Source organism: Passer domesticus, chromosome 8 (assembly GCF_036417665.1).
Source record: "Passer domesticus isolate bPasDom1 chromosome 8, bPasDom1.hap1, whole genome shotgun sequence".
Classification (NCBI taxonomy): domain Eukaryota; kingdom Metazoa; phylum Chordata; class Aves; order Passeriformes; family Passeridae; genus Passer; species Passer domesticus.
Window position 1 is genome coordinate 32,286,652 of NC_087481.1, and position 24,112 is coordinate 32,310,763.

Sequence of the window (24,112 nt, forward strand, 5' to 3'; positions counted from 1 at the left end):
ACAAAGCTGGGTAATTGGCAATACATTTTTAAGTCGTTTATGCAAGCTTAATGTTAGGATAGTGCAGGAAGTTGAGTGAGGCTATCCCATGTTCTGATCAACCTGCAGACATTCTAATTTATACAGTCATCTGCTTCCTCTATCACTGCTCGTTTAGAGATGTTCCTGGCCACTGTCTCAGTGTGCATGTGCATTTCTAGCCTTCCTTTGCAATCATACATTGCTCATATGGCATGTTCTTACGTGGTGTTTAATGATTTCTTTTTGGTTTTTGAAGGGGACATTTATAGGCTGTTGCTGAGATACTACAATGAACAATGCAGAAACTGTTCTACTTCAGGACCAGATGTCAAGCTGTACTCTTTCATATACAACACTCTAGAGTCCTATGCACATTCTACTGATGATGATGAGGAGGATGAAGAAAAAGGGTTGTGTTTTGAAGATTAAAATAAATGTATTTGATCAGAACAATGTTTCTCTCCTCCCACTGGTATATTGTGTGAATTGCTGGACATAATGAATGAGCTGGCTTAATTTATATTGATTGCATTGGTAGTTATGTAAAACACCCAAACAAAAAGCCCCACAAACATCTTTGAGAGACGACATTTATTTGTTTTGATGTTTTGATACATGAAAACCTTGTTCATGTGTGTACAGAAAAAAATTCTTTGGTAAGTCTGGTTGTGTTATACCTTGTTAAGTAGAATATTTTGGTATACATGTACATTTCACTCGAGATGGCTAAATATCTTCAGATTTCCCCATACTCCTTTGCCTTTATTTTTCAGAGCCCTTATGTAGATTTCTCATGGAGGCTTACAGCTGGAGTACAGACAGCCATGTAACTCCTCGGATGATGTTAGAGAGAAGCATTTTAATGGTTGTTCTTACTGAAAATTGTCACAATCCTTAAGAGTGCCAAGGTACCATCAGTGTTCTTACCAAAGTTTTCATTCTTTTAACTTAAAATGTCCTAGGTCTAATTAATTTTTTAAAAAATTATTAAAAATTGAAAAGTTCTAGGCGAGTCAATGCATTTCACAACTGCATGGTCTTTACCAAATTAGACATAAAAGTTAGCATGAAGAAGTAGAGAAAGAACAACAAGAGTGGAAGAATGAAAAATGTGACCAAAGCTGGAAGCAGAGGAAAAGATTTTCACATGAAGCTCTTCAATACCATTTTGTTGGTGCTATCTGTTACCACATTGAACAAGGTCTTAGTCTATTGGAAGTTTCTCAAGGTTCACTGCTGCTGGCATTATTTGAGTTAAGGTCTGCTAGTTGTGTTCATGTTGTCATATCAGTTGTCCCTTCTCTCAGTATGCATATATGTGAGTATAAGATCCCCATGGGATATGTGAGTGAGGAAACAAATCACATATCAGTGGGAGGAAAGTCTGCAGGCTACAGATAAGAGCATGAGGTCTTGTTAGGGATTTCTGCCTGTGTCATTTTAGACATGGGAATAACAGTGAAGTGTTGACAAAACATTTTAAAACTTGTGCTTTTACTATGTGTGAATACGAAATTAGTGTTGCTGTAGTACATTAATAGTTTACAAAAACTGCAGATATATCTGTGATAAAACTTTTTCAGGTCTATGTACAGGGCAGATCCAGTGAGACTTTTGTCTATTCGTATTTAAGCCCAGTTTAAGTTTCAGCCCAGATTCCTAAGTTTAACCTGTTCTGTGTTAGATTTTTGTCTCTCATAGTTGCTATTACGAGTTAGCAATACAAGTAAAATATGCAGCAGGAAATGTAGTGACCTAAGTTTCTTAATCAATGAATCCTTTTGAGTTATGTCAGATAAAACTCTCCAAGCCTCAAACACACCATGGTAATTAAATGCTGGAAGCTGTTAGCAGTCTGGCTTAGAATAAATCACTCACTGCCTGATCTGCTCTGGGGGAAGCAATGGGAAGGAGTCTGGGTAGTTTATAAATACCTTCAGGGAGCTGTACCTTGGCATGAATTCTGAGTGGGCAGCTTGCAGGTGTGTTACTTGGGAAATGATGGACACACAGGTTTCTTCCTGTTCTTCCCACCAGGTGTAGTTTTCTCCACCCCCACCCATTTTGAGGAAAAGATTTTGGCTAGAATTTCAGGCTTTTTTCTGTGTTTGCAGCCTATGTCCTCAGATTTAGCAGAAATCTTTTCTCCTGCTCCTGGTGTTTCAGTGTTGGCTCAGATTCTGGCAATAGGAATAACTTTTATTAGCTCTTATTTGGGCATTTAGGTTCAAGTATGATAGTGCTTCTAGATGCATTGCTGATGATAGGTGCACCCTGGGAATTATGACAAGTGATGGAAAACTGGTGCTATTATTAGCCAAACCTTTTTCACCTTACTACTCAGGATCTCATATAGAAGAGATGAACAGAATTTGTTCCTAAACAACTGGAAAAAAATACAACAAAAGGATTTAGATGGCTAGAAATTACCTCCCCTTTATTATAAATACTTTTTCTTTAGTGCAATGTAGTCATTGTGAGAAGTGATTGGTCAGGTATGAAAAATGTACTAAAATATGATGGAATGAAATTCTACTTCAACTCTAGAAACAGAAAAATTAAACGTTGGAGAGATTCTCTGATGATCATATTATAGGTATGCAGTTAAAAGATTTCTTGCAGTGTCAAGTGCTTCCAGGATGATCCTAGTCTTTTTATGCAGTCTGTAGTTTCAGTGATACTGAGCATTTTCTAATATGGGGAAGAATGCCTTTTGTTTGAAATCATTCATTAGGATATGTTTACCATACCTTTTTCTCTAGTGAATTATGCTTGTATGGACAGGAACAAAGGAAAATAACTCCTTTTTCATTTCATGTGTTGTCTGAAAAAGAGAGATATATCCTGGATTCTATGGTGTGTTCCTGATCTCCTGAAGGGCAACATTGTAAGAATGCTTTGAACATGATTTTGATCACAGGCAGGCTGAAAATTATTTTGTTGTTGTTGTTTGTTTGGGGTTTTTTTTTTTAAAGCAAAAGAGCCCAGAATTAGTTAACAGTGGTGTTACATTCCCATGCTGTTCTCATTCAATAAAGAGCTGAACTGCCCAGATTGCTGCATGTGAGCCCAATATGTGCTCTACATCTTTCTTTTTCTCCCCAGCCACCACTCGTTTCCTAAGTCCCTGAAATGTTTCCTTTAGCTGGCGATGCCTTCGGTGCTCTGGGGGAGGTGGTGTGGGATGGAGATGCCAGTGATCTCCTTGTGCAGCCTAGAAAGCTTCAGGTTCACTCTTCCAGAAACCTGGTGATGGAGTATTCTAGGTTTGGGATTTTTTTATTATTATTTTAGGGATGTTTGCTATATGATTTCCAGTAAAAATAAACTTCCTACCAAAACTTTTGTTTTATACTTTTTAGCAGCTAAATTCAATGCTCAGTATGAAACAACAACAGGCAGTCATGTCGATTGCAATGTTGCCTCATAGTCAAGTTTGGTGTCTGAGCACTTCTGTTGTTCTACAGCTCTTGCACCTAAATTGCTCAGTTCTGATGTTTCCTTATCCAGTGAGGAATATCCAATACTGTATATATTAATTTATAAACTGTTGAAGTGTTCCTGACATTCTTCTAAACTTACAGTTTATGCACCATTATATTGTATTGATTTTTCTGGATCTGTATGCTAATGTTTACATAATTTTGTAGGAATACAATTAAAAAATTCTGACTGAAGCCATGTTGTGTGAATTGTCATTTAATGTACTTTCCAGGACAGAAGAATTCCAGCACATTTGAATGCACAGGGTATAGTACTGCAGATAGTTCTGGCAGTAAACTGACACATAACACAGAGCTGAGAAATTTATTCTTCCTGTACAGTATCGTGGTAGTTGCTTCTGTCTGCATAACACTGTAAAACACAATTAGCTACTGTAAAACACAATTAACCTCTGTAAATTGGAAGGGTATCAGTGTGAGTGAGAGATTTCTTCCTTGTGTATGGCCATATGCAGATATTCTAATGTTCCCAAGCTTTTGGTAAGCAAGTAGATGTTGAATTATACACTGAACTTCATGAAGGAAGTGTCACTAAATCAAAGCAAATAACCCCCTAAAATATATAAATAATTAACATGTGGTATAGGAATTTTTATGGTTTGTAAGAGTGGGGCTGAGATCCTTCTAAATAAAACCATTTCTAACCTTTTCCATAATGTTAAGGAATTAATTTTTTTTATCATTACAGGAAATTAGGATAAAAATATAATTTGATTACTCCTAAAGTTTTATATGTAACTGTGCTTTTGAAGTTTGCAGTGTTGATAGTAAAGGATTTTGTCCATCAAACAGCAGCAATGGAAGCAAAGATTGACAGACACGTTTGGGGGAGCAGGAATAAGCAGGTGGGTGGTGGTAGAGCAGGGAGCTTCCTGCACTGTGCCCAGGTAACTGTGCTCATGGAAATGGCCAAAGGGATCCCATTTTCACAAGCTGTGTTTGGCTGAGCTCTGGATGAGCTGGGGGTTTGGTTGTGTGACAGCTGGGAAGGGAAGGGAGTGAAGGGTTGAGGCCCTTCATGTTGTCCCTTGGAAAGCCCAGGTGCAGGGGAGGCAGAAGGTGCTCCCATTGTGCTGCTGCAGTGCAGAGGCAGCTGCCAGTCTGTCCCAAGCTGTCACTGATCTCACTAATCAGTAAATACCCTCATGAATGCACTTTAAAAGCAACTATAGCCTGTGGAGATAACCCTGGGGATAAAGCATAATTGCAAGGGCTGCTTCACCATGGACTTTTCCTGGTTTTCTCCATTGTCTTCCCACCTGTGTCAGTGTTTGGACAAAGGAATTCCAGACACCTGAATTTCACAACTTTTCATGTTTACGTTCACAGTCTGCATCTTCTCATCCTGAGCAGCTTTCTGTGACAGAAGGATGGACAGATGGATGTCAGACTTTGGGATTCCAAAAGCTGTTGCAAACTCTGTCAGGTTCACTGAGGTAATTGTATATTAGCCAATGTAGGGTGATGCAATGTTTGCTCTGGATGGATGACTTGTGTTTTTTTCTTTCTTTGTATTTTTTTTTCTTTTTAATATCTGCATAAAGTCATCTTTTGCTGTTTTGTGGCACCTCTGTGACAAGAGTGAGAACATCCATAAAATCATAGAGACTGCAAGCTGCAACAGCTGTCTGAAATGGTTAGCTTTTTTAAGCTTAGAATTGAGTATTTATGATCTTGTTTTGTGCTAACAGCGTTTCATGCTCATTTATCATTGCTTAAGTGAGTGTGACCTGGAAGTTGCATAGGAGGTATTTGTCACTGATAACTCCATTACAGCAACACCATCAATTTGTGCTGAGCTGAGCTGTCAGGCAGGCTTTCACTGCCTGGTCCTGCTAAGTGGCACTTGGTCTGCAGCTAAAGGAGGCACTGGTGTGTGCCAAGTCCTCTTGGTGACACTGTGGGATGTGTTTGGGTGAGTGCACACTGTGCTGTGCATGCACACACATTTTAGAAGCTTTAAAGAAGCTGCCACGAGCTACTGGAGTGGGGGCCATTGCTAGTGTAGTTCATCAGCTGTAAATCTGGGGAGCAGGGGCAGGAGCCTAGACAGAGATTGCACTGTCTTTACAAGCTGGCTGTGCTTGCTGGCTCTCTGTGCTCAGTTCACCCCCCTCAGCCTTTTGCAGTCAGCTGTCCTCTGTCTCTCTCTGATGGACTGTACTGAAAACTGCATAGCTCATGTGCCAAAAAATGACAAGTTCTTGTGCAGATATTTTTTCCTGTGGTTTTGATTCATTAATTAATAGTAAATTGAACAGGTGATATTAAAGATGGGGGGGTTTGATCTTTATTTTTAATTGTTGAATAGCTAAGAGGACCACATTGATGTTCAAATTTTTAAAGAAAGGGAATACAATGAAGGCATTGTTCCATTGGGTGTAAAACAGTAAGAGTATGCTGTGGATGGGTGGAATGTAGGAAAATAGAGATAGTGATGAAGGTACTCTCACCCCTAAGGAGTTACAGCTGTGCTAATTATCAAGAATTAGGAACAGGCCTGCCCTTAATAGGCCCCAGCTAGATCCAGTTAGGGTGGGTATTGTAAAAGAGTAGGTTGGCTAGTTGAGAAGTTGGATGGAGTTTGTTGGCTGTGCAGAGGAGTCAGTGCTGTGAGGAGCTGCCCATGAGAAAGCAGCAAGAAGGTAAGAAACCTTGGCAGTAAGATGGCAACAGTATGCCTGGTTGGGTAAAGGTTACTGAAAAGCCTCATCTCCTTCTGCCCAAGTGATAAACATTGTTTTTTGCAAATCTCCTCTTGGAAAAGTCACGTAATGTGCAGATAGGTCCTTATCTTTCTCTGTACAGAACTTCCCACAGAGGTTTTGTCTATTCTGCTCTCAGGGGTTTTCACTTGGAAGGCCCAGTTCAGTAACATCTTTTTTGTTTGCTTTTTAGAGATTCCTTCTGTAAATGATTGGAATTTTTATGCCTCCTACAGCTGCTTCCTTTTGTAATTAATATTATCAAGGTGAGATTCTGCACAGATAAAAGCTATGTTTGCTAAATAGGAAGGGCAAAAGGACCTTTGGACCAGTGAGGCAGGATTGTTTTAAAAGTCCATGTTTAGAGTTAACAAGAAACAATAATGCAGTGCCACACATGATGTTACCAGTTTGGATCCAAGAAATCTGTATGAGTGTTAGCATCTAATCACTGTCCCTATGCAAATCCTGAACTTTCATTCCAAAGCTATTTTTGTAGGAAGGCAGTAATGACAAATTACAAACTGTTTGTTTTAATATATCCATATGTCATCACTTCCTTCATATGTCTGACCTAGCTAAATGTTGCAGGCATTATGAGTGTTTTTGCCTGGAAGGACAATGTTTGCTAGCTTTTATAAACTGCAATTTACACTCAGAACAACATCTGAAGCGCATAAGGAATTAAACCTCTGTAAATCCTGTCTGGATGGGCTCTGTCATGGCTTTTGAGCATCTGAAATCTTTTCAGGGTGGCGCAGTGTGCTAGGAGGCTACAGGGGAATACTGCAATCTTCTTGATCAAAGACAGTGCTTTCACCTTTTTTTTTTTTACACTCATTTGATGGAGATAGAGAATTATTTTGATTGTGGGGAACTGTTACATTTATTCTCAGAAATTGCTGATAGAATTTGTTGATAAAATAAACTAGGAAAGCAAAGGCAGAATTGGGGTCAAACGCCAATGTTTTCACATTTACTACAGTAATATTCTATAGTCATGCTCTTTAAATGTGATACTTAGATTCTCTCAGAAATCATCATCAGTACCATCTATGAGAGGGGTGGGGATGTATGTTCCCAAATAGCCTTTACTTTCAAAGTTTGTAGGCCTTTGCAAAAAAGGCAGAAAACACTTCCAGGAGGCAATTTATTTTTGTTTGTGTTCCCATTTGCTGGGTTGCCATCTCCCATGTGTTATCCAAGCAGAACTACCTGTATGGGTTTCCTTTGGTACCTGTTTGGTTGATGTTTTTCATTAGTGAAAGATTGTCCTGACTGAATCCTAACAGTAGTCCTGCTTTGCTTACAGGGGAGAAAAACCACAAGGGTGATATTTCTCTGAAAACACCAGTGTGAGTTCTGACCATAAGTGTCTGAGTAAGTCATGTCTGTTTTGGAGCTGTGTGGTGAACTGACAACGTTAAGCAACCTTACGTATCTAGAATCTTGCAACTTTAGAATTGGAATAAGAAAAACATGGAAAATTTTCACCAGGCTGCCTGGTTGGTTGAAGTTGTTTTGCTTTGTGTAACTGGAACACCAGAGAGCAGGTTTTCCTGTTTCCGTGGGCTTGTACATCTTCATCAGTAACAATGCTCCCATATTAATGGGGTCCTCTTTTGTGACAGTGAATAACCAGGCCAGTGAGGAACTGGATCCACATGTAGAGAAAGCAGGTGTCCCCTCTGACTTGGCCTTGCAGGAAGGACCAGGGGGAAAAGCATTATATAAAAGATTTCTTCCCAGGAGTTTCACCCACTCCACTCCGGCGGATTAATCTCTTGTGTTATTTCTACATCAAGTGTTGCCTAAAAAGGGACATTTATGAAAGTTCATGATTTTCAATTGTGTGAAATATCACTAAGGAGAGAGAAGTTTTGTTTACTTCCATTTGAAAGGGGAGGGAGCTAAATCAAATCAATTATTTGTGTTCACTTAAGATTTAGATGTAGTTCATGATACCTGCTTTAGAGATGCTTCAGAAGAATCCTCCAGCATGGCCTTGCATCAGTGAGGACTTGGCTCCTCTGCACATGTACAACTGCCTTTCAGCTGGAAGTTGATGGAAAGTGCTGAATTTGCTCATTTTTTTTCATTCCTCAAAGCATCTTGGCATACCAGATGCAATAAAGGCACTGTATAGATCAAAGTGTTTCATCATGGCACAAAGTTAATTTGGCCAAGATTTGAAGACTTATCTTTTCAAAATTAAAGGTTAAGAAAATTGCTGTGAATAGCTAAAATCCTGTTACTGAATAATGACAAAATTTTCTTTAATGTACCAGGAATTGATTGGATCTAAACCAAAATGTCATGAAAATAAATTAAAGTAATTGTAAGTGTTTCACACCCTTTTATGTAAAGGATAAGGTCCTAAAAATTGTATTTTTAAATCCAGAGCCTATCTTCAAAATGCCTGCATTGTTGGGTAATTATATCATTGCAGTTTTAAGTCATTATTTTGCCTGTTGCCTGAGGAATTTTACAGAAGAGCAGTATTAATAAGATGCCAGGAGAACAAATTCCATAACTTAATCTCTGTCATAAATTGAACTCGTATAAACAAAGTGGCATTTTCATTCATAATTAAATGACCTGCAGCAAATGTAGGTCAGGAGTGAAGGGATGTTTGATTTTACATTCTGTGGAAAATCAGAACTTTTGCATTTTGAGGAGAAGGGTGAGAAAAAAATGCAATCAGTGTCTTCTGGACATAGATTGAACATACCACAACTTTGAGAAAAGGAGGTTCCTAATTCATCCACATTGTAAATCTCAGCTAAGTGCCATTTAGACTTTACAGTTGGTGATGACAATTCCCTGAGCATTCAGATGAAAAGGCATGGGGATTGATTGAGTTCACTCCTTCCTCATTCTGCCAATTCCATGTACACAAAAAACAGCAGCCAAACCCAGCAGATTGAATTTAAAATGCAAACTATTTGGAGCTTTTTTTTTTCCTTATCTGAAATTGGACTACTTGATTGTGAGCAATCATGTGGATGAGATGTTTCTAATAAAAACTGAGTATCTCCTAAAGTCATATGGCTCCAACCTCTGTGGCTCTAAACCTTTTGACTGAATTTTTTGGGTTGGTTTTGTTCTAAAGTTTTTGAAGTCTTAAAATTGTTTCCAGTCATTGGCATGAGACCTGGAAACACTCAAATGAACCTACACCTTCTGAATGTGAGTTTTGGAAGGGGTTTGTTACCCTGGCTTACATCAGGAACCTCCTTTGCCTACTAGGAAAGGCTTTGGCCTCAGTAGCTTGAAGGGTTTCAAGGCTAATCAAATTTCTGTTTGCTTTAGACAAGCATCCCCTTATTTTTGCCTCAAATCTTGATTACATGTGACCTTCAGAGAGCCTCAAAATGTTAATAAATTCCTCTGAAATTGCTTTTTGTTACAGTCCAAGGTAAAATTGTACCCATGAGAAATGCTTAATCTGTGACGAAAATAAGGCATTTGTATACTTAAATGAGCAGGGGAAGGCTTTGCTCTTCTGAAAATTCATGTGGCAATGACCTGACAGAACTGTCTTAAGGGAATTAAATGCAACTTCAAATTCTGATCTCTGGGTCAAATAACTCCAGGTATTCTCTGCTTCCTTAATATTTCTCCAGGGCTGAGAGACATAACACAAGCAGCAACTAGTGCCCCAAGTATCATAATGTATTTGGTAGTTTGTGTCTTAAAGCCTTTCCAAAACCAAGTATTGGTAATATACCCAGGTGAGGGGAATTCTCTGAAGTGGGAAGAAGGAAAGAATGAGCCAGGGGATGGTGAGGGACCCAGTGAATGTCCCTTGTCCCCTGCTCAGGCAGTGCCCAGCAGAGGCAGGCAGCACCTTTTTGTCACAGAGGTCAAACACGCTGCTATCAACGCAGTCCTGTGCTGACACCCGTGTGTGTTTTGTCCCACTCTTCAGAAGGTTGTAATTTCTTGCAAAAGCCTTTTTGTTTACTGAAGTGCTTGCCTTCTATTTGTGTTCTGGGCAGACGTCTCCTTAGCAGCGTCTGGCCGATGAGCTCAGCCTCGCCGAAAGCTTCACCCTGTCTGCGGGAGGAGCCGTAACTCAGCCTGGGGGCTCGCTCCCGCGGAGCCCGCGGGGACAGCGTGTGCCGGCCGTGCTCGGTGGCTGTAGGGTATTGACTGAACTGACAGAGCCAGACTCATTACCTGGGGTTTGGGCTGATCACGGTCCCCAAAGTGACCTGCAATCCTTGCTCCTCGTAGCTACATCCTTCCTGTGCTGCAAGCTCCGAGGTGGTGATGACTGAGGATTATGGTTTGCTAGCGGGATTGAGTAAGAAGTGACAGGTGGGATTTATTTCTCACTTGCCAGACACCTTTACAGACTTTTCAATATTTTTCTATAATTGGCTTCAGTGGCAGCCTCCCACAGGCACTATACTCATCCAGGGAATGGGTCTATGCAGGAAAGGTCTGTTTGTTAAGGCAACATCTGTAATTGCCTTAGGCTGCCACAGCAATAGCGCTAAAACTCCAAACCTAGCATCATTACAGCCAAAAGTCATCTCACTGTGGGTCCTGCCTTTCGCTTAATGATGTTGTTCTTCATGTAGTGTTCTGTGCATTGAAAGTGATGTGTTTCGTCAGGCCAGGATTTCATGCAGCTCAAAATGCCTTCAAATGGAGCTGTAGAGATACTCTTTCTACATATGTGACACAAGCACAGACACCCCCTGGGAACTGGCTGCGGAGACTGGAGAGCTGGACATGCTGCAGTGCTGTGTGCTGAGCTCCACAGCTGCCTCGTGTTTATCAGCATTATAATGATTCAGTGAGCTCAGCGTCCATGGGTGAGGACTTGGTAAAATAGGGGGATCTGTAATGTGACAGTACAGACTGCACAGCAAACTCTTCTGAAAGGGATTTAGAGCAAAGTTAGAACTGTTTATTCCAAGAGGATAAAACAAGCCCAAAACTACGTACTGGGGGCAAGCTTGGGGTTAGTGCTTGCATTTTTCTATGGCACTAACACTATTTTTCTGAAAATGTATTTGGTGATAATGGTGGCTGCTAGTGGATCAAGAGTCCCCATGAAGCGTGAACAGTAAGCTCACCTTGGTAATGAGATGCTCACAGGTCTACTCAGTTCAGGTGTTTCCTCTTACGAGGAAACCAGTTGAACAGTTTGTTGGCAAATAAACATAAAGGAAGCACAGAGCTGTTTCAGCTGTGAAGCAGAAGCACTTCTGAATACTGTCCAGCTGAGTTCAGCACTGTGAATGTAATGTTTCCAAATGGCCACCATCAGGAAAATAAGAAATTATTGTGGCTCTGCATCTAACAGGTTTGATATTCCCAGGCCACCCCTGAGCCCTTGGGTATTTTATATTAATACTTTTGCAGATCGTCCCTATGGCTCTGGCATCAGAAGAGAAAGGGTTGGGAATGCCAGCATGTTAGAAAGAAATGATGAAGTTTTAACAGTACAACAGGTTTGGAGTGCAGCTGCAAAGGATCCCATTGAAAAACACTGATAAGTTTTTACTTCTGAAAACCATAAGTAAACAGAAAAGCCTGTTTAGTTATTACGTAATAACTCAGTGGGGACAGTGCTTCTAAGGGAACTCTAGCTTTGAGGCACAACGTGGTGTTGATTAGTGCAAATAAAGCTCTTCAAGAGTCACCTTTCAGCAATTACAATCAGACACTGCCACTGTGGCTTCAAAAGCTTCATTAGCAAACCCTGCTCCTAGTGAGAGCTGTAAATCTCAGATACCCCAGAAGCTTTAGCTGATGGAGAATGTCTTCCCTTATTTATTTTCTTCCAAATGAAAGATAATTACGTATTCCTTCAACTGGATAAATAGCATTAAAAATCAAAATAGATCCTCCTGAAGAAAACACAGCCAGTGGTATAGTTCTAAAGAGATGAGGATAATTTTCCAGTTGAATATGATGAAGTCAGGGCACCTTAAAATTTTATTATTACCTAAAGCAACAATCTAACAAAATACAGTGTGTTTTAGATGTAGGCAAAAGAAAGGTATCAAAAAGAATTCTTTTTTTCTATTTTAGCTAGGATTCTCTAATGAAACACCTGCAAATACTGAAAATAATTTTCTAGCAATTTGCTTCTAATCTACAAATAGAAGATTATGATATTTTCAATTATTTCTTGGTTAAGGCAAGGGCAGTTGGCAGTGCTTTGTTCATTGTCATCGTGCCAAATACTGACAGGCTCTTTTGCAGTGTCAGTGGTGATCTGTTTCCACAGTTAGTGGGAAGACTTCTTGCTGATTTGCCTGCCAATGTACTAACCTCCATTAAAATAGTGGGACAAATTAAGTTTAGTGCTCTTGCTAATTTCCATATTAATTCATTATTTGGTAGCTCTAATAAATGTTGTGTGCCAGAGTTCCTCCTTAACCTACATATCTTTCTGACTCACTCACTGCTTTGTATATACTGTAGTTAATTGTTTACTCTAAGAATTTAATGAAAATACAATGAGGTATCAAAGAAATAATTACAGCAATAGTTGCCTTTGTTCTTGTAGCTGTATTGGGCTAGTTTATTAGGAAGGACTTGGGAAATCACCAAGTAGAATTTGTGTTTTCCTGGTTTTCAATCAGCTGTGTTGTCTAGCTTGTCTCTCTCTAACAGATCTGTGGCCAGATGCCAGATGTATGGGCTCTTGCAGTTTGATTCTATCCAGAAATATGTTTGGAGAATAAAATCACTTAAAAATAATCTATTGGCCAAAATCAATCAAGGAGCAGTCTTGGGTGTTACTGGTCTTCCAATAAAACACCCTGTACTTGTGCCTGTTTTCTCCAGAGCATCACAGCCTGACATTTTAGAGAGCAAGTAAACCCAAGGTAGCTGTTATTCAGATAAAACTGTCAATATGAGTTTGTGTGTTGACCAAATAATGATGGCTGCTTACCCTTAGGTTTGACATGCCTTCTGTTGTGAACCTGGTACAAATGATAGGTGTTAGCTTGGAAGGGAGCTTGGAGGTCATCCAGGGCTCAGAGCAGGATCAACACTGGGGTCACACCAGGCTGTTCAGGGCTTTGTTCAGCTGGGTCCAGATGCCTCCAAAGATGGCATCATGTTTCTGGGTCCTCGTTGTGATGTTTATCCTCTGAGTGAACGCTGTTTTCCTTGTGTCTAGATGGAACTATTTCTATTTCACCATCCCATGCTCCTGCCATGCAGCACTGTGAAGAGCCTGGCTTTGCTGGCTCTGTCTTCCTGCTGAACTCCCTCCTGCCCAGGTTATCCCTATGTCTGAGGAAAGGGCAGTCATTGCTCCCCTCCAGCTCCTGCCTGTGCTTCAGTTGGCACAGCCCAGCATGCTGTTACCTTTCCCTGCTGCCTCACATTTAACCTGCCCAAAGCAAGGAGCTGTGTGAAACTGGGACTCACTTTTCTGTCCTTCAGATATCCAGCAGCACAGCTCCTTTACCACGGGAAGTTTATTCATGAAAGTCAGGGATATTAGTGAAGCTTATGGCACACAGAGCCAAGGTTTCAGAAAGCAAAGGGAACAGAAATAACCCGTGTGAAATTCCTCATGTGAAATTTTCTGCAGGAGGTGTCAGATGTAATTAAAATACTTATGTAGGACTGGGGAGGGAGAAAAGCTTGATAAATTATTTGTTGACAAAAAAAGGGATTAAAAAAGGGTTTTTGCATGTATTTGAAATGTCTACCTAGGAAATCCCCCAAAGTCTCTCCTTTGAAAACTGACTGAATCATTTGTTGCAGCTGTTTGGTCTGGGCTCTAAGGTTTTTAGGTCTCAGATTTTACAGTCTCCAAATTGCCTTGCTTTGAGAAGAGATGATGCTTTAAGTTTGTGGCCTGTGCTTTCCTATTGGGAAATAAAGGCAAATGGAGTTTCTGGCTTGGCTCAAAGAGAACTTCTGGTCAACACTGTCTTTAGTGGAATTACATTACCAACAACAATGAAGAGTTGCCAAAAATACATAAATGTATCTATCTCAGGAGGGGAAGCTATTAATGAGATTGTCCTTCTGTGAGTAATCCTGTACCCTGACCACCTCCTATGAGATTACCCTTTGAAAAAACAAGCCCACTGAGAAGTCGTGCTGTGTTGGAGAGAGTTGTGTGGAGCAATTAACCGCAGGAACTCAATGCTGATTGCAAGTGGCTGCTGATCCGCCAAGGAAAACCCTCGTACCAATCCCAAGAGAAGACAGGAGCCAGGCACTAGAGGGGTGTGCAGCACCATACCCTGGAACAAGCACATTGAGCCCTCAGTGGGGCAGCACGGTGAGTTTCCAAAACCAGCTGGGTTCTAGTTTTGTTAAAACATGCTTTGGGCTGTTTAAACAGGTTGCATCTAGTTTTATTAACTCATGCCTGAGTTAAGACAGAACTGAGGCCAAAATAAGTAGTAAAATTGTTAGGTTCACACTGGTGCTACAGGACATAAGGATAAATATAAAAATAGAGAATGGCAAGGCAGTGTGTCTTCCATCACAGCAGGCAATTTCACTTCTGACAGCACAGGGGTGCTGTTGTGACTATCCTCTGATGTACATTTTATCCAGTACAAAACTTTTCTAACACATAACATTTTCTCACTACAGAGTAGGCATGAGACCCATGCAAAGAAAGCTGCCACACCTGACTCTGTGTGGGCTGGGAATTGCAATTTTGTTCAAAGTTTTCATTCTGCTGACAGATTTCCAGCCAATTATGAAGTGTGATGGTTTAGCAGGAAGCAAAGCCAGTGTGTGGATCTGCCTTTGGCTGGCTGGAGGGAGAGGTAAATATACAAGTGGACACTAAAATGGGCAGGTAAATGTGAATTGTAAATGGAAATTGTAATAAATGAAACAGGAATCATGGGCAAATAGCATATTGTCCATCATGGTCTCACTGGAGAGCAAATGGATGAGTGGTAAGCAGGTGCTGCTCAGGGGTGCAGAATGGTGACCAAGTGACACCAGAAGCCAGCAGCAGCAAGGCAATAGCTCAGTATACCAAAAGCTGCTGGGGCAGGCTGGTGGGACAACCAAGTCACAATAAATATTGGAGTATTTGGGAGCTGCTCCAAATCCCAATAAACCAGAGTCTTGCTGTTTCAAACACACAAAGTTCCCAGTGTGTGAAGTATTAAAAAAAAAAAAAAAAGAAAAAAAAGAAAGGAAAATAACATAAATGTGAAACTGGGCAAAAGCTTTTGGGAACACCATAAGCACTTGAAACATTCTGTAATATCTTAGTGTCTATCGCATATTTATCTGTTCACTGCAATGGTATTCACAGTCAGATTTGATATGTGGGTTTCCCTCTAAAGTGGAGGGGAGGTCTTCTTGTCCTCACTATAATTTTTAATTGAATTTATGTTCAGTCAGCATAACATGATTGCTCTAAAGATGGCTTCTGTCTGCCCATAATAAGGTTAAGACTCAATTAGGAGCTGCAGCATCTAACGATGTTTCACCACTTGCCAGAAGGCTCAAGCAGCATCTCGCCAGCTGCAGGTACCAGTTCAGCTCCTGTTTCCCTGTGCAGGGATGCTGGGCTCCCCAGGAGCAGTGATCCAGGGATGGGCCATCCTGGGGCTCCCTGTGCCCCATCCCTGCTCCATCTGTTCCCTGCGCGGAACAGTGCAGCACAAACCATGAACGCATCGTTCACACCCTCGCTCTGCAGCGCCCTGAAGGTGCACAGCTGCTAGGAAAACTGCTGAGATGATAATAAGGTTTTTGATGTCTTTATGTGAGGATTAAGGGTTTTTTCATCTTGAAGAAATTAATTGTACTCTAATCAACAATTGTATCAACCAGTACGCCTCAAGAAAATCTGAGTGACCGTTAGGTGACAAAACCCCAGATGAAGCCTGTTGTGTTCCTTCCTAAGGTTTGTTCTTTCCATTTCTGCCCACCTGACTGATAAACCCATTTTTGCACTATTTTAGCACAAAACAAATTATAGTTCTTTCTCTCTTCCTTCCTTTTAATATATGTCCAGTTTTCCCATCAATCTTATCTTATTACTTATCCAGAAAGTTAACAAACATTGGAATGTATGTGATGGTGTCAATAGTTATCTGAAACACCAATTTTGCATATATATATATATATATAGGCATTTGATCTTGGTCTTAACTTGATTAAGAGCAGGTAAATGAAAGAATATGTCATTTTTGATTTATGAGAGAAAATGGACAGACATATAACTTGAAGGCAACCAAGAGAAAAGAAAACATGAAAGTTATAAATGAGAATTCTACCAGCAAAGGAACACTTGAAACTGTATTGTCTGGCATTTTATATTTGGTCATGTAAGTCAGATACTATCATTCTGTCAAGGTCAACTACCTTCAGTCTACTTTATGTACAAATTTTGGAGAGCAAACGTGTGCGTCCTTGGGACACTTCGTATGTCCTTTGGCAAACTTCCCATCTCCTTCCCGGCAAACTTCTCCTGCCCAGGAGCGGTGCGAGCAGCTCGTCCATCCCATGGCTTTCCTTAAGCGTTGCCTGGCGCAGGTGCGGCGCTCTCGACTCTATTTACGCGTTTGCTGAGGGGCGGGAGCATCAAACGCGTTCTGTGCCCACCGGGGCCGGGGGCTGTGAGGGGCCGGGGGCTGTGAGGGGCTGCGGGGGCGGCGTGGGGCGGGATGTTCCCTCGGGCGGGGGCGTGTCCCGGGCTGTGTCCCGGGTGTGTCCCGTGTCCCGGGCTGTGTCCCGGGGCGCCGGTGCCGGTGCAGCGCCCGCGGCCCCGCCCCGCCGTGACCTCAGCGCGCGCCTCACGTGATGCAGGTGCGGCCCCCGCCCCGCCGCTCCCTCCCTTCCCTCCGCGCCCTCCCCGCCGCGCTCCGCGGATGCGCTGGAGCCTCCGCGCCCCCGCAGGTCTGTCCGCGCCGGTGAGGGGCGGGGGGCGGCGGAGCCAGGCCGGGCCCGGCCGCGCTGCGGGGCCCGTCCCCCGCGCAGGCCCCCGGCGCGGCGGGGCCTCTCGCCGTGCGGCTAAGGGGGTCGCGCCGCAGGCCGGGCCGGGCCCCGGAGCGGGGGGCGAGCGGGGCGGCCCGTCCTGCCCCCAGCTCCGGTGTTGTCCCAGCCCCGTCGCAGCCGGGAGCGCCGTGAGAGCCCGGCAGGCTCCGGCCCCCGGTGGCCAGGGTGACCGGGACACCGCGTCCTGGCGTTGCGGGGAGGGGCCGGAGAGCAAACCCGACCCTCCCGGATCCTCCCCCTGCTCCGCTGGTAGCCTGCAGTCTGTGGTGCTGTCATCCCTGTGGTACTGCGGGGTGTTGTCCCTCCGGTGCCCGCTGAAGGCGTTTTCCAGGGCAGGGTGATAAATCCGTTAAGTTTCATTGCACCGAGGCGCCTCCATGGCCCGGGACTCGCGCCGGACGCCCTGGGGCGAGGGCGCCGCTGGAAAACCTCCTGCAGGTCAACTCTGTGTGTGGAGAGTTAGGAACCTCTGTACAGCACGGCATATCTGTGCTGGGGGAAAAAAAAAACATGTAGTGCATGGAGGTATCCCTGAAGTGGCCTTATTTAATAAGGATATTCCCTGTATTTGTAATTTAAATTTTCTGTGATAATCTTTTGGAGAAACTTTATCATGTTCATCCATTTTTTTTTTTCACTGTCAGCCTTGTTTTATTTTAATTACTCAGTCTTAAGGGGAACTTTAAGAGTAAGCTGTGTGGGGAATATTGTGGGAAGTTACTGTGATAGTGGATGAAGAACTCTTTTTATGGAATATGGACCAGATTTTTAAACCACCATTTCTACAGAGCATAAAGAACATTAACAACAGGGCTTCACATGGATTAAGAAACTCAGTAAGGGCAGTGAAATATCAGGACGATATTAATTCATACATGCAGTGTATTTATACTGAAAGTGATTTTGAAAAGAGCTGGATAAAAACTTTGTTGTCAGAAGCATCTGCTGGGTAGAATAATCCCCAAGACTGTCTGTGACATTAGGGCACTTCTAGAGGTGGAAGTGCCAAGGTGAAAGCTAGGTCGTTGTTTGAGACAGAACAGCTGCAGGAATTTTCAGCTACTCAGGGATTTCATTCCACCGTTTTGAGGGTGCTGTGGTGCATTAAATATCAGGTTGTTCTTGTGGTTCACTGCTTCTTTCTTATTTTTGACCTCTGTTAGAGATTTAATTAATGCCATTCTTTAGGTTGCTCATAGCTCAGCTTGATCCCTTTCCAATCACTGTTTTCATTTCAGGGTTGGTTTGGGAAACACGGTGGAGTGGAACCGGTCTGACTCCTCCCGGCTCCTGTGCGCTGTCCTGGGTGCTGATTTCCGACTGACACTCTCAAGGCTCAGTGGGCTGGGATGGGCTGTGATCGCGCTGGTGGTCTCTGGTTTGTTTAGCTGCTGACAGCTGACATCTGCGCTGAAGAGCGATGTGTGCAGAAGGAAAAACTAGGAAGAAGTCAGGGCTTTTGAGTCACATTAATCTGTAGCTGAAATCTGGCTGGAATGACTTAGCTCCTGTATGCTTTTATAGATTGCATATTCAGTAGTTACTGCTTGAAGTATGGCTCTGACCCCGTTTTGAAATTTAAATGGAACCAGAGGGAAGTGACTGGTACCACTTACAAGCTCTTTTTTTCTGTTATATATTATGTCATTTGTGCCCATTTTCCACTCTCTCTGACAAATTTTTCTTATTCTGTGTTCTTTACTAACGTCTAGAAGAAAGAACTACACGTTCTTCAGGCAGACATATGATGAAAAAAAAAATGCAAAAGTACCTGTGCTTAAGAAGCTTGCTGCTGCAGTATGATAAGCTGGGAAAAATGTTCCTCTCTTTCCCTTCTTTCCCAAGTCTTTACAAAGCACTTTAAGTGAGAGTAGGTAATCCCTTAGGAGTGAGTGTTTGTGCAAAGGTCTTGTGGCAGAGGGTGAGATTTACATGCAGTAAGATAGGTGCAATAATAATAATAATTTGTATGAGAATGGACACAGACATGAAGTTGTATGTGCCATGGTGACCTCTCTGTTCTTACTTTTATAACATGCTGAAGTCTCACCCAATTTTGCAAAATGACATCATGAATGCTTGCTGTTAAATCTTACAGAGAATTATGTACGCAGACAGTATATGAGTTCTGTCAGTGTTCTTGCAGTCACTGAGCTCTTGCAGGACTTAATCTGCTTCCAAAATGGTGCTGATGGTGTTCCTGTTCCTCCAGTTGCTTGGGAGCCCTGGTCAGAGATGGGTGTTGATACAGGTGTTGTAATAAACAAAATAAAAAGTGGGAAATGACAAGGGAGTATAAGCAGGTAGGGGATAAGACTGGTGAGTAGGGGCTCAGCATGCCAGCAGCCCAGCTGGTGCCAATTTGCTGCAAATGCCAGGTGGAGAGAGAAGAGTGTGTGGTTTTGAGGAGCTCATAGGTTTAAATGAGGACTGGGTGCTGGTTTCAGTGCTGCTTTCCATGTGTCTGGGCACATGGAGGGAGTGGATAAGTGCTTGTTTGGAGCATGCAGTAAGTGGATGGTGGCTGCTGCTCTGAGGAGCTACAGCTCAGGTCTGCTGGTGGGTGAGAGTGAAAAGGCTGCAGAGGTCTTGAGAGAGAAGACAAGGGAATCTGATATGATCAAGGACAGTTCACTGCTGGGGTGATAGGTAAAGGTAGTGACTAAGAAAAGGATCTAGTCATCAGCTTTTAGATGTGGAGCTAAAAATGTGATGTCAGACAAGAACAAGCAGTAATACTGTTTTATTTAGTAGGAGCCCTTTTTCTTTTTTTTCTTTTATTTAGGATTAATATTAACTTTTAAATTGGATGATGAAAAACATAGCTATTCCTATGCCTTACAAAATTAGGCATTTTATAACCATGTATTTTGTTTTTTGAAAGGAGGCTGTAAGAGTGAGAAAATAGTTTAATGGGATTTATATACAGAAGTGTTTATGAAGTTTTTTTATAGTATCTGTTTTTGTATTAGAGATGAAGAAATCTTAACATGTAATAGGCAACATTAAAAATTTTTCATTACTCAAAATAACAGTGTTGTTTTTAAAAAGGAAAAACAACTTTGAAGTTCATTTGGCAGGTTATTGCTTTTTTTTAGCAGTTTCTGGTTGATGCTTTGTGTGAGGAGACAGGGACGAGTGAAAAGATATGAATCTTGGCTCCATGTTTCAGAAGGCTGATATATTATATTATGATATATATTATATTAAAATTATATACTAAAACTGTACTGAAAGAATAGAGAGAAAAGGTTTCATCAGAAGGCTAGAAAGAACAGGAATGGAATGGAATGCAATAACGAAGATTCCTGACTCCCAGAGAGTCTGAGCCTGCTGACTGTGGTTGGCCATTAATTAGAAACAACCCAGATGCACCAATCTCAGCTGCACCTGTTGCATTCCACAGCAGCTGATAGTTATTGTTTACATTTCTTTCCTGAGGCTCCTCAGCTCCTCAGGAGAAAAAAATCCCAGCAAAGGATTTTTCATAAAATATCATGGCTACAGAAGTTGTTCTGTCACACCAAGCAACAAAAGACCTTGGGTTTTACCTTGGACCAAATAAATTATTTCTCCAGATGGACAGCTGAATAAATGAGAGCCACTTTGGAGTTAAATCTGAATTTTACTTCTTCTAAATTAATAACTTATCCTTCATGATATCGTAGCTGTCTAAATACTTAAAAAATGAAAACAAAATTAATATTTTCTTTTCACATTATTGCTCTTTCTTTGCAGTTTTAGCAATTTCAACATTAAGATTATATTAGTTCAGGACTAACTTTAAGATGCATTTGTTCTTCTTTATTTTGAAGGTGAGCCCTGATTCCCTTTGCTAGCATTGGAGCTGATGGTGTTCACCATTCAGTAGATTCAACATTTATTGTGGAAAATTGAATTGGAAAATTGAATTTCTCAATTCAAAATTGCATGGAATCTGCTGTCCTTGTTACCAAGCTCATAAGAGATCATTGGAAGCACAAGATAAATGTTTCCAGTTAGGAAAACAAATTAAAGTGAGCCCTTTCTCAGTGTCTCACCGTTTGGTTGAAGGCTAATGTCAATATGAACACTTAACTAACACTTGTAATTATTTGGTCAGCTCCATTACTCGTGGCAGAAATTTGAGGTAGCGGCTTTTTGTTTTCCACAGCACCTGTGGCTGACACGGTTTGCTGAGCCCAGCCTGGCTGGGCAAGAGGCCTCAGCTTTCCAAACAGAGGGAGAGCAGCTGGGGTTGCCAGGAGCTCCGGAGAGGTCGGTGATTAGCAGCCCCTGTGTTCCAGGGAGCTGGGCCGGCGGTACAAAGGGTGATTGCTGCAGGAGCTGTGAGAGCAGCTGGCTGGTGTGGGCATGGCCAGCTGCAGCCACTCCACTGCTGTGTGTGTGCCCTCACTCTGAAGGGAGCTTCGTGCCCAGGCCTGAGCTTTGTACTAGGGCACTGTAGCCAGAAACCTCAGTTTTTGCTGTGAGGCTGAAATGTGTCTGCAATTCATTGGCTCTTTTTCTGATTGAGTTTGTTTTTATTTTATTAATAGGCTTGGATTGTCTGGCTAATAAACAAACATGAGTCATCTGAAGTTGTTTGCAGCTACGCTGAAGAGGCATGGCTTTAAACTTCTGGAAAATCAGGATGTAGCCAGAAGGGCATTTTTACATGGCCAACGGTATGTTTCATCAGGAACCTCAGAGCCGTTCCTGAGTGGGAGTAATTCCAATTACGTGGAGGAAATGTACTGTGCATGGCTTGAAAACCCTAACAGTGTACATAAGGTGAGTCTAAACTTGGCTGTAATACTGGATTAAGAGTGGAATAGGTTTCTTTTACTTTTTCACTTGCTTTTTAATAAAAAGTTCAGGAAAAGGTGTTGTGTGAAATGAAAAACATGAAATTAATTTCCCACCTATTGATTGGTGTAAGATGTGATGTTGCAACTATGAAAGTACAGAGGAGGCACAGGCATGGTGAGCAGAGCAGAAAGAAGGACAAGTACAGACCAGAAATAGACAGCTGCTCTGAAACCTTATTCCTCCATGGGAATGCTGGTCAAGGAGTCAGTTAAGTAATTCATTGCATCCAGAAGAAGACCCAAGAATAAAATATATTTAAGTTTTTGGTTTGTAGTAAGGCTCTATTAGAGACTATATTTAAATAATGTGTTGATGTTGGTACTTCTAAGCTGTCTGAAGAAGACAAATGTTCAGTTGTCTTTGGATTAATGGAAGTTGTAACTTGAAAAGTCAATCTGAAATTATCAGAATATTCTTCTGAAGTATCTTGAAAAGTATTTTGTTTTGTGTCTCTCCTTTTCTCTCCAGGCAATAGACATTTTTTTCTTTTCTAAAAACTCTATTACCCAAATCCTTTCTTGTAGACAAAATACATAGGCTTATTTTTAACAAGCTTTCTGCTGACAAAGAGGGCTCTGTTATGGTGATACATGTATAGTAACTTAAGAAGTTGATGAGAAATCTGATCAATTCTAAGACAGACAAGTCATTTTCCAGGAAGTAATGTGAATTGTGCCCAAAATGTTTACCAAATTGGTTGTCTGTTCCCTTATTCTTGAGGCATGTATATCAAAATGTCACTTAGAAGTTGTTGTTCTAAGTCTGATAATCTGTCTAGAGCATGAGGATGTGACGCATGCCGAGGGCAGAAGCTAAAAAGGAAACCAAAAAGGATATTTTTGTAGCTGTTTTTTTCTTTGGATGTTGTGTATGAACTTAGTCTTGTTGAAAGATGACATATGCAGTGCCAGCTCTGAAGACTGACTGTTATTCACATAGCAGATTGGTCCTAGGTCTTTTTTCTTACACCTGAACTTGGGATGGAGAAACTTTCTCCACGAATGGCTCTTTCTCAGCTGACTTTGAGCCCTTGTCCTGTAGCTGCCAGCTGAGTGCCACCAGTGTGGGGTAGCACATTGTGTGGGTGCACTGAATTTCTGCAAAGCCCTCGTGGTGTGTCACGGCTGTAGATCGATACCAACCCTTCTATACTGGGGATACTGAAGGGATGAACTCATGCATAAGGAGTGTGTGGTGACAACAAGGTGACATCTTGTTTTGTATCATATTTACATTATATTGGCTTCTGGCTAACTTCTTTCCTTTTAGATGAATGGAATTCCTGGTTCAGCCCCTTTGCAGCGGAGTGCACTTTGCTGCTGGGAAGCGCTGCCGTGGTCCCTGTGGTGGGCAGGGAGTGCGGAGCTCCCAGCGCAGCCGGGAGCGGGGCGGCAGCGCTGGAGCTCCGCCCGGAGCTGCCCAGGGTGCTGAACCGAGGCGGCCGCGAGATGCGCTACGGACTGGTGCTCGGGGCAGGCAGAAATGCAAGAAATCCTGCCGAACGGCCAGACAACTCATCTGGCACTTCAGGCGCAGTCTGATATGGATCCTGTCGAGGTGATGCAGGTTATGGGTTGAACAGCAAGCAATAAATGAGCTGACTGAGGAATGCAGGGTGTGGCCTAGGGAGTGGATCCCAGGTGATTCAAGATGCGTTTTTGTCGTGGTTTAACCCTGTCTGGCAATCATGCAGCCACTTGTGCTTTCTCTCTCACACATAGGCATGAATGGGGGAAAGAATTAGTAGGGTGGAAGTGAGAAAACTTGTGGTTGGAGATAAAGACAGTTTAATAGGGAAAGCAAAAGCTGCATGCAGAAACAAAGCAAAACAAAGGAAGGAATTCGTTCACTAATTCCCATGGGTGGGCAGGGAGGTGTTCAGCCATCCCCAGGACAGCAGGGCTCCAGCACATGTAATGGTGACTTGAGAAGACAATCACCATCACTCTGAATGTCCCCCCTTCCTTCTTTCCCCAAGCTGAGCATGATGTGGTTTGGAATATCTCTTTGGTCAGTTGAGGTCAGCTGTCCTGGCTGCGTCCCTCCCAACCCCCTGTGCACCCC

At 42.2% G+C, this 24,112-nt stretch overlaps 2 protein-coding genes and 1 long non-coding RNA gene across 13 annotated transcripts in view; all 3 read left to right on the forward strand.

Moving 5' to 3' along the window:
• The window catches only part of PARG (poly(ADP-ribose) glycohydrolase), a 59,638-nt gene extending 55,940 nt beyond the window's left edge, over positions 1-3,698 (forward strand). For all 5 annotated transcript variants that reach the window (XM_064430191.1, XM_064430192.1, XM_064430193.1 and 2 more), the window contains one exon: positions 278-3,698. In XM_064430191.1, coding sequence (XP_064286261.1) covers positions 278-450 — 173 coding nt within the window. In that variant the 3' untranslated portion in view covers positions 451-3,698. The remainder of the gene's footprint in view (positions 1-277) is intronic.
• A 594-nt stretch (positions 3,699-4,292) lies between these two features.
• LOC135306381 (uncharacterized) lies at positions 4,293-9,803 on the forward strand. The gene is made up of 4 exons (XR_010367191.1): positions 4,293-4,369; positions 4,854-4,960; positions 6,423-6,495; positions 7,542-9,803. It is a non-coding gene; the product is annotated as an uncharacterized LOC135306381 (long non-coding RNA).
• A 7,086-nt stretch (positions 9,804-16,889) lies between these two features.
• Positions 16,890-24,112, forward strand: part of OGDHL (oxoglutarate dehydrogenase L) — a 50,287-nt gene continuing 43,064 nt past the window's right edge. Inside the window, exons 1-3 of one of the 7 annotated variants that reach the window (XM_064430205.1) lie at positions 17,039-17,098; positions 21,351-21,454; positions 21,736-21,970. In XM_064430205.1, coding sequence (XP_064286275.1) covers positions 21,764-21,970 — 207 coding nt within the window. In that variant the 5' untranslated portion in view covers positions 17,039-17,098; positions 21,351-21,454; positions 21,736-21,763. Of the gene's footprint in view, positions 17,099-18,442; positions 18,504-18,665; positions 19,068-19,194; positions 19,707-19,825; positions 19,847-21,350; positions 21,455-21,735; positions 21,971-24,112 lie in introns of those variants that run through there. The other 6 variants (XM_064430206.1, XM_064430203.1, XM_064430207.1 and 3 more) reach the window with 6 other exon arrangements.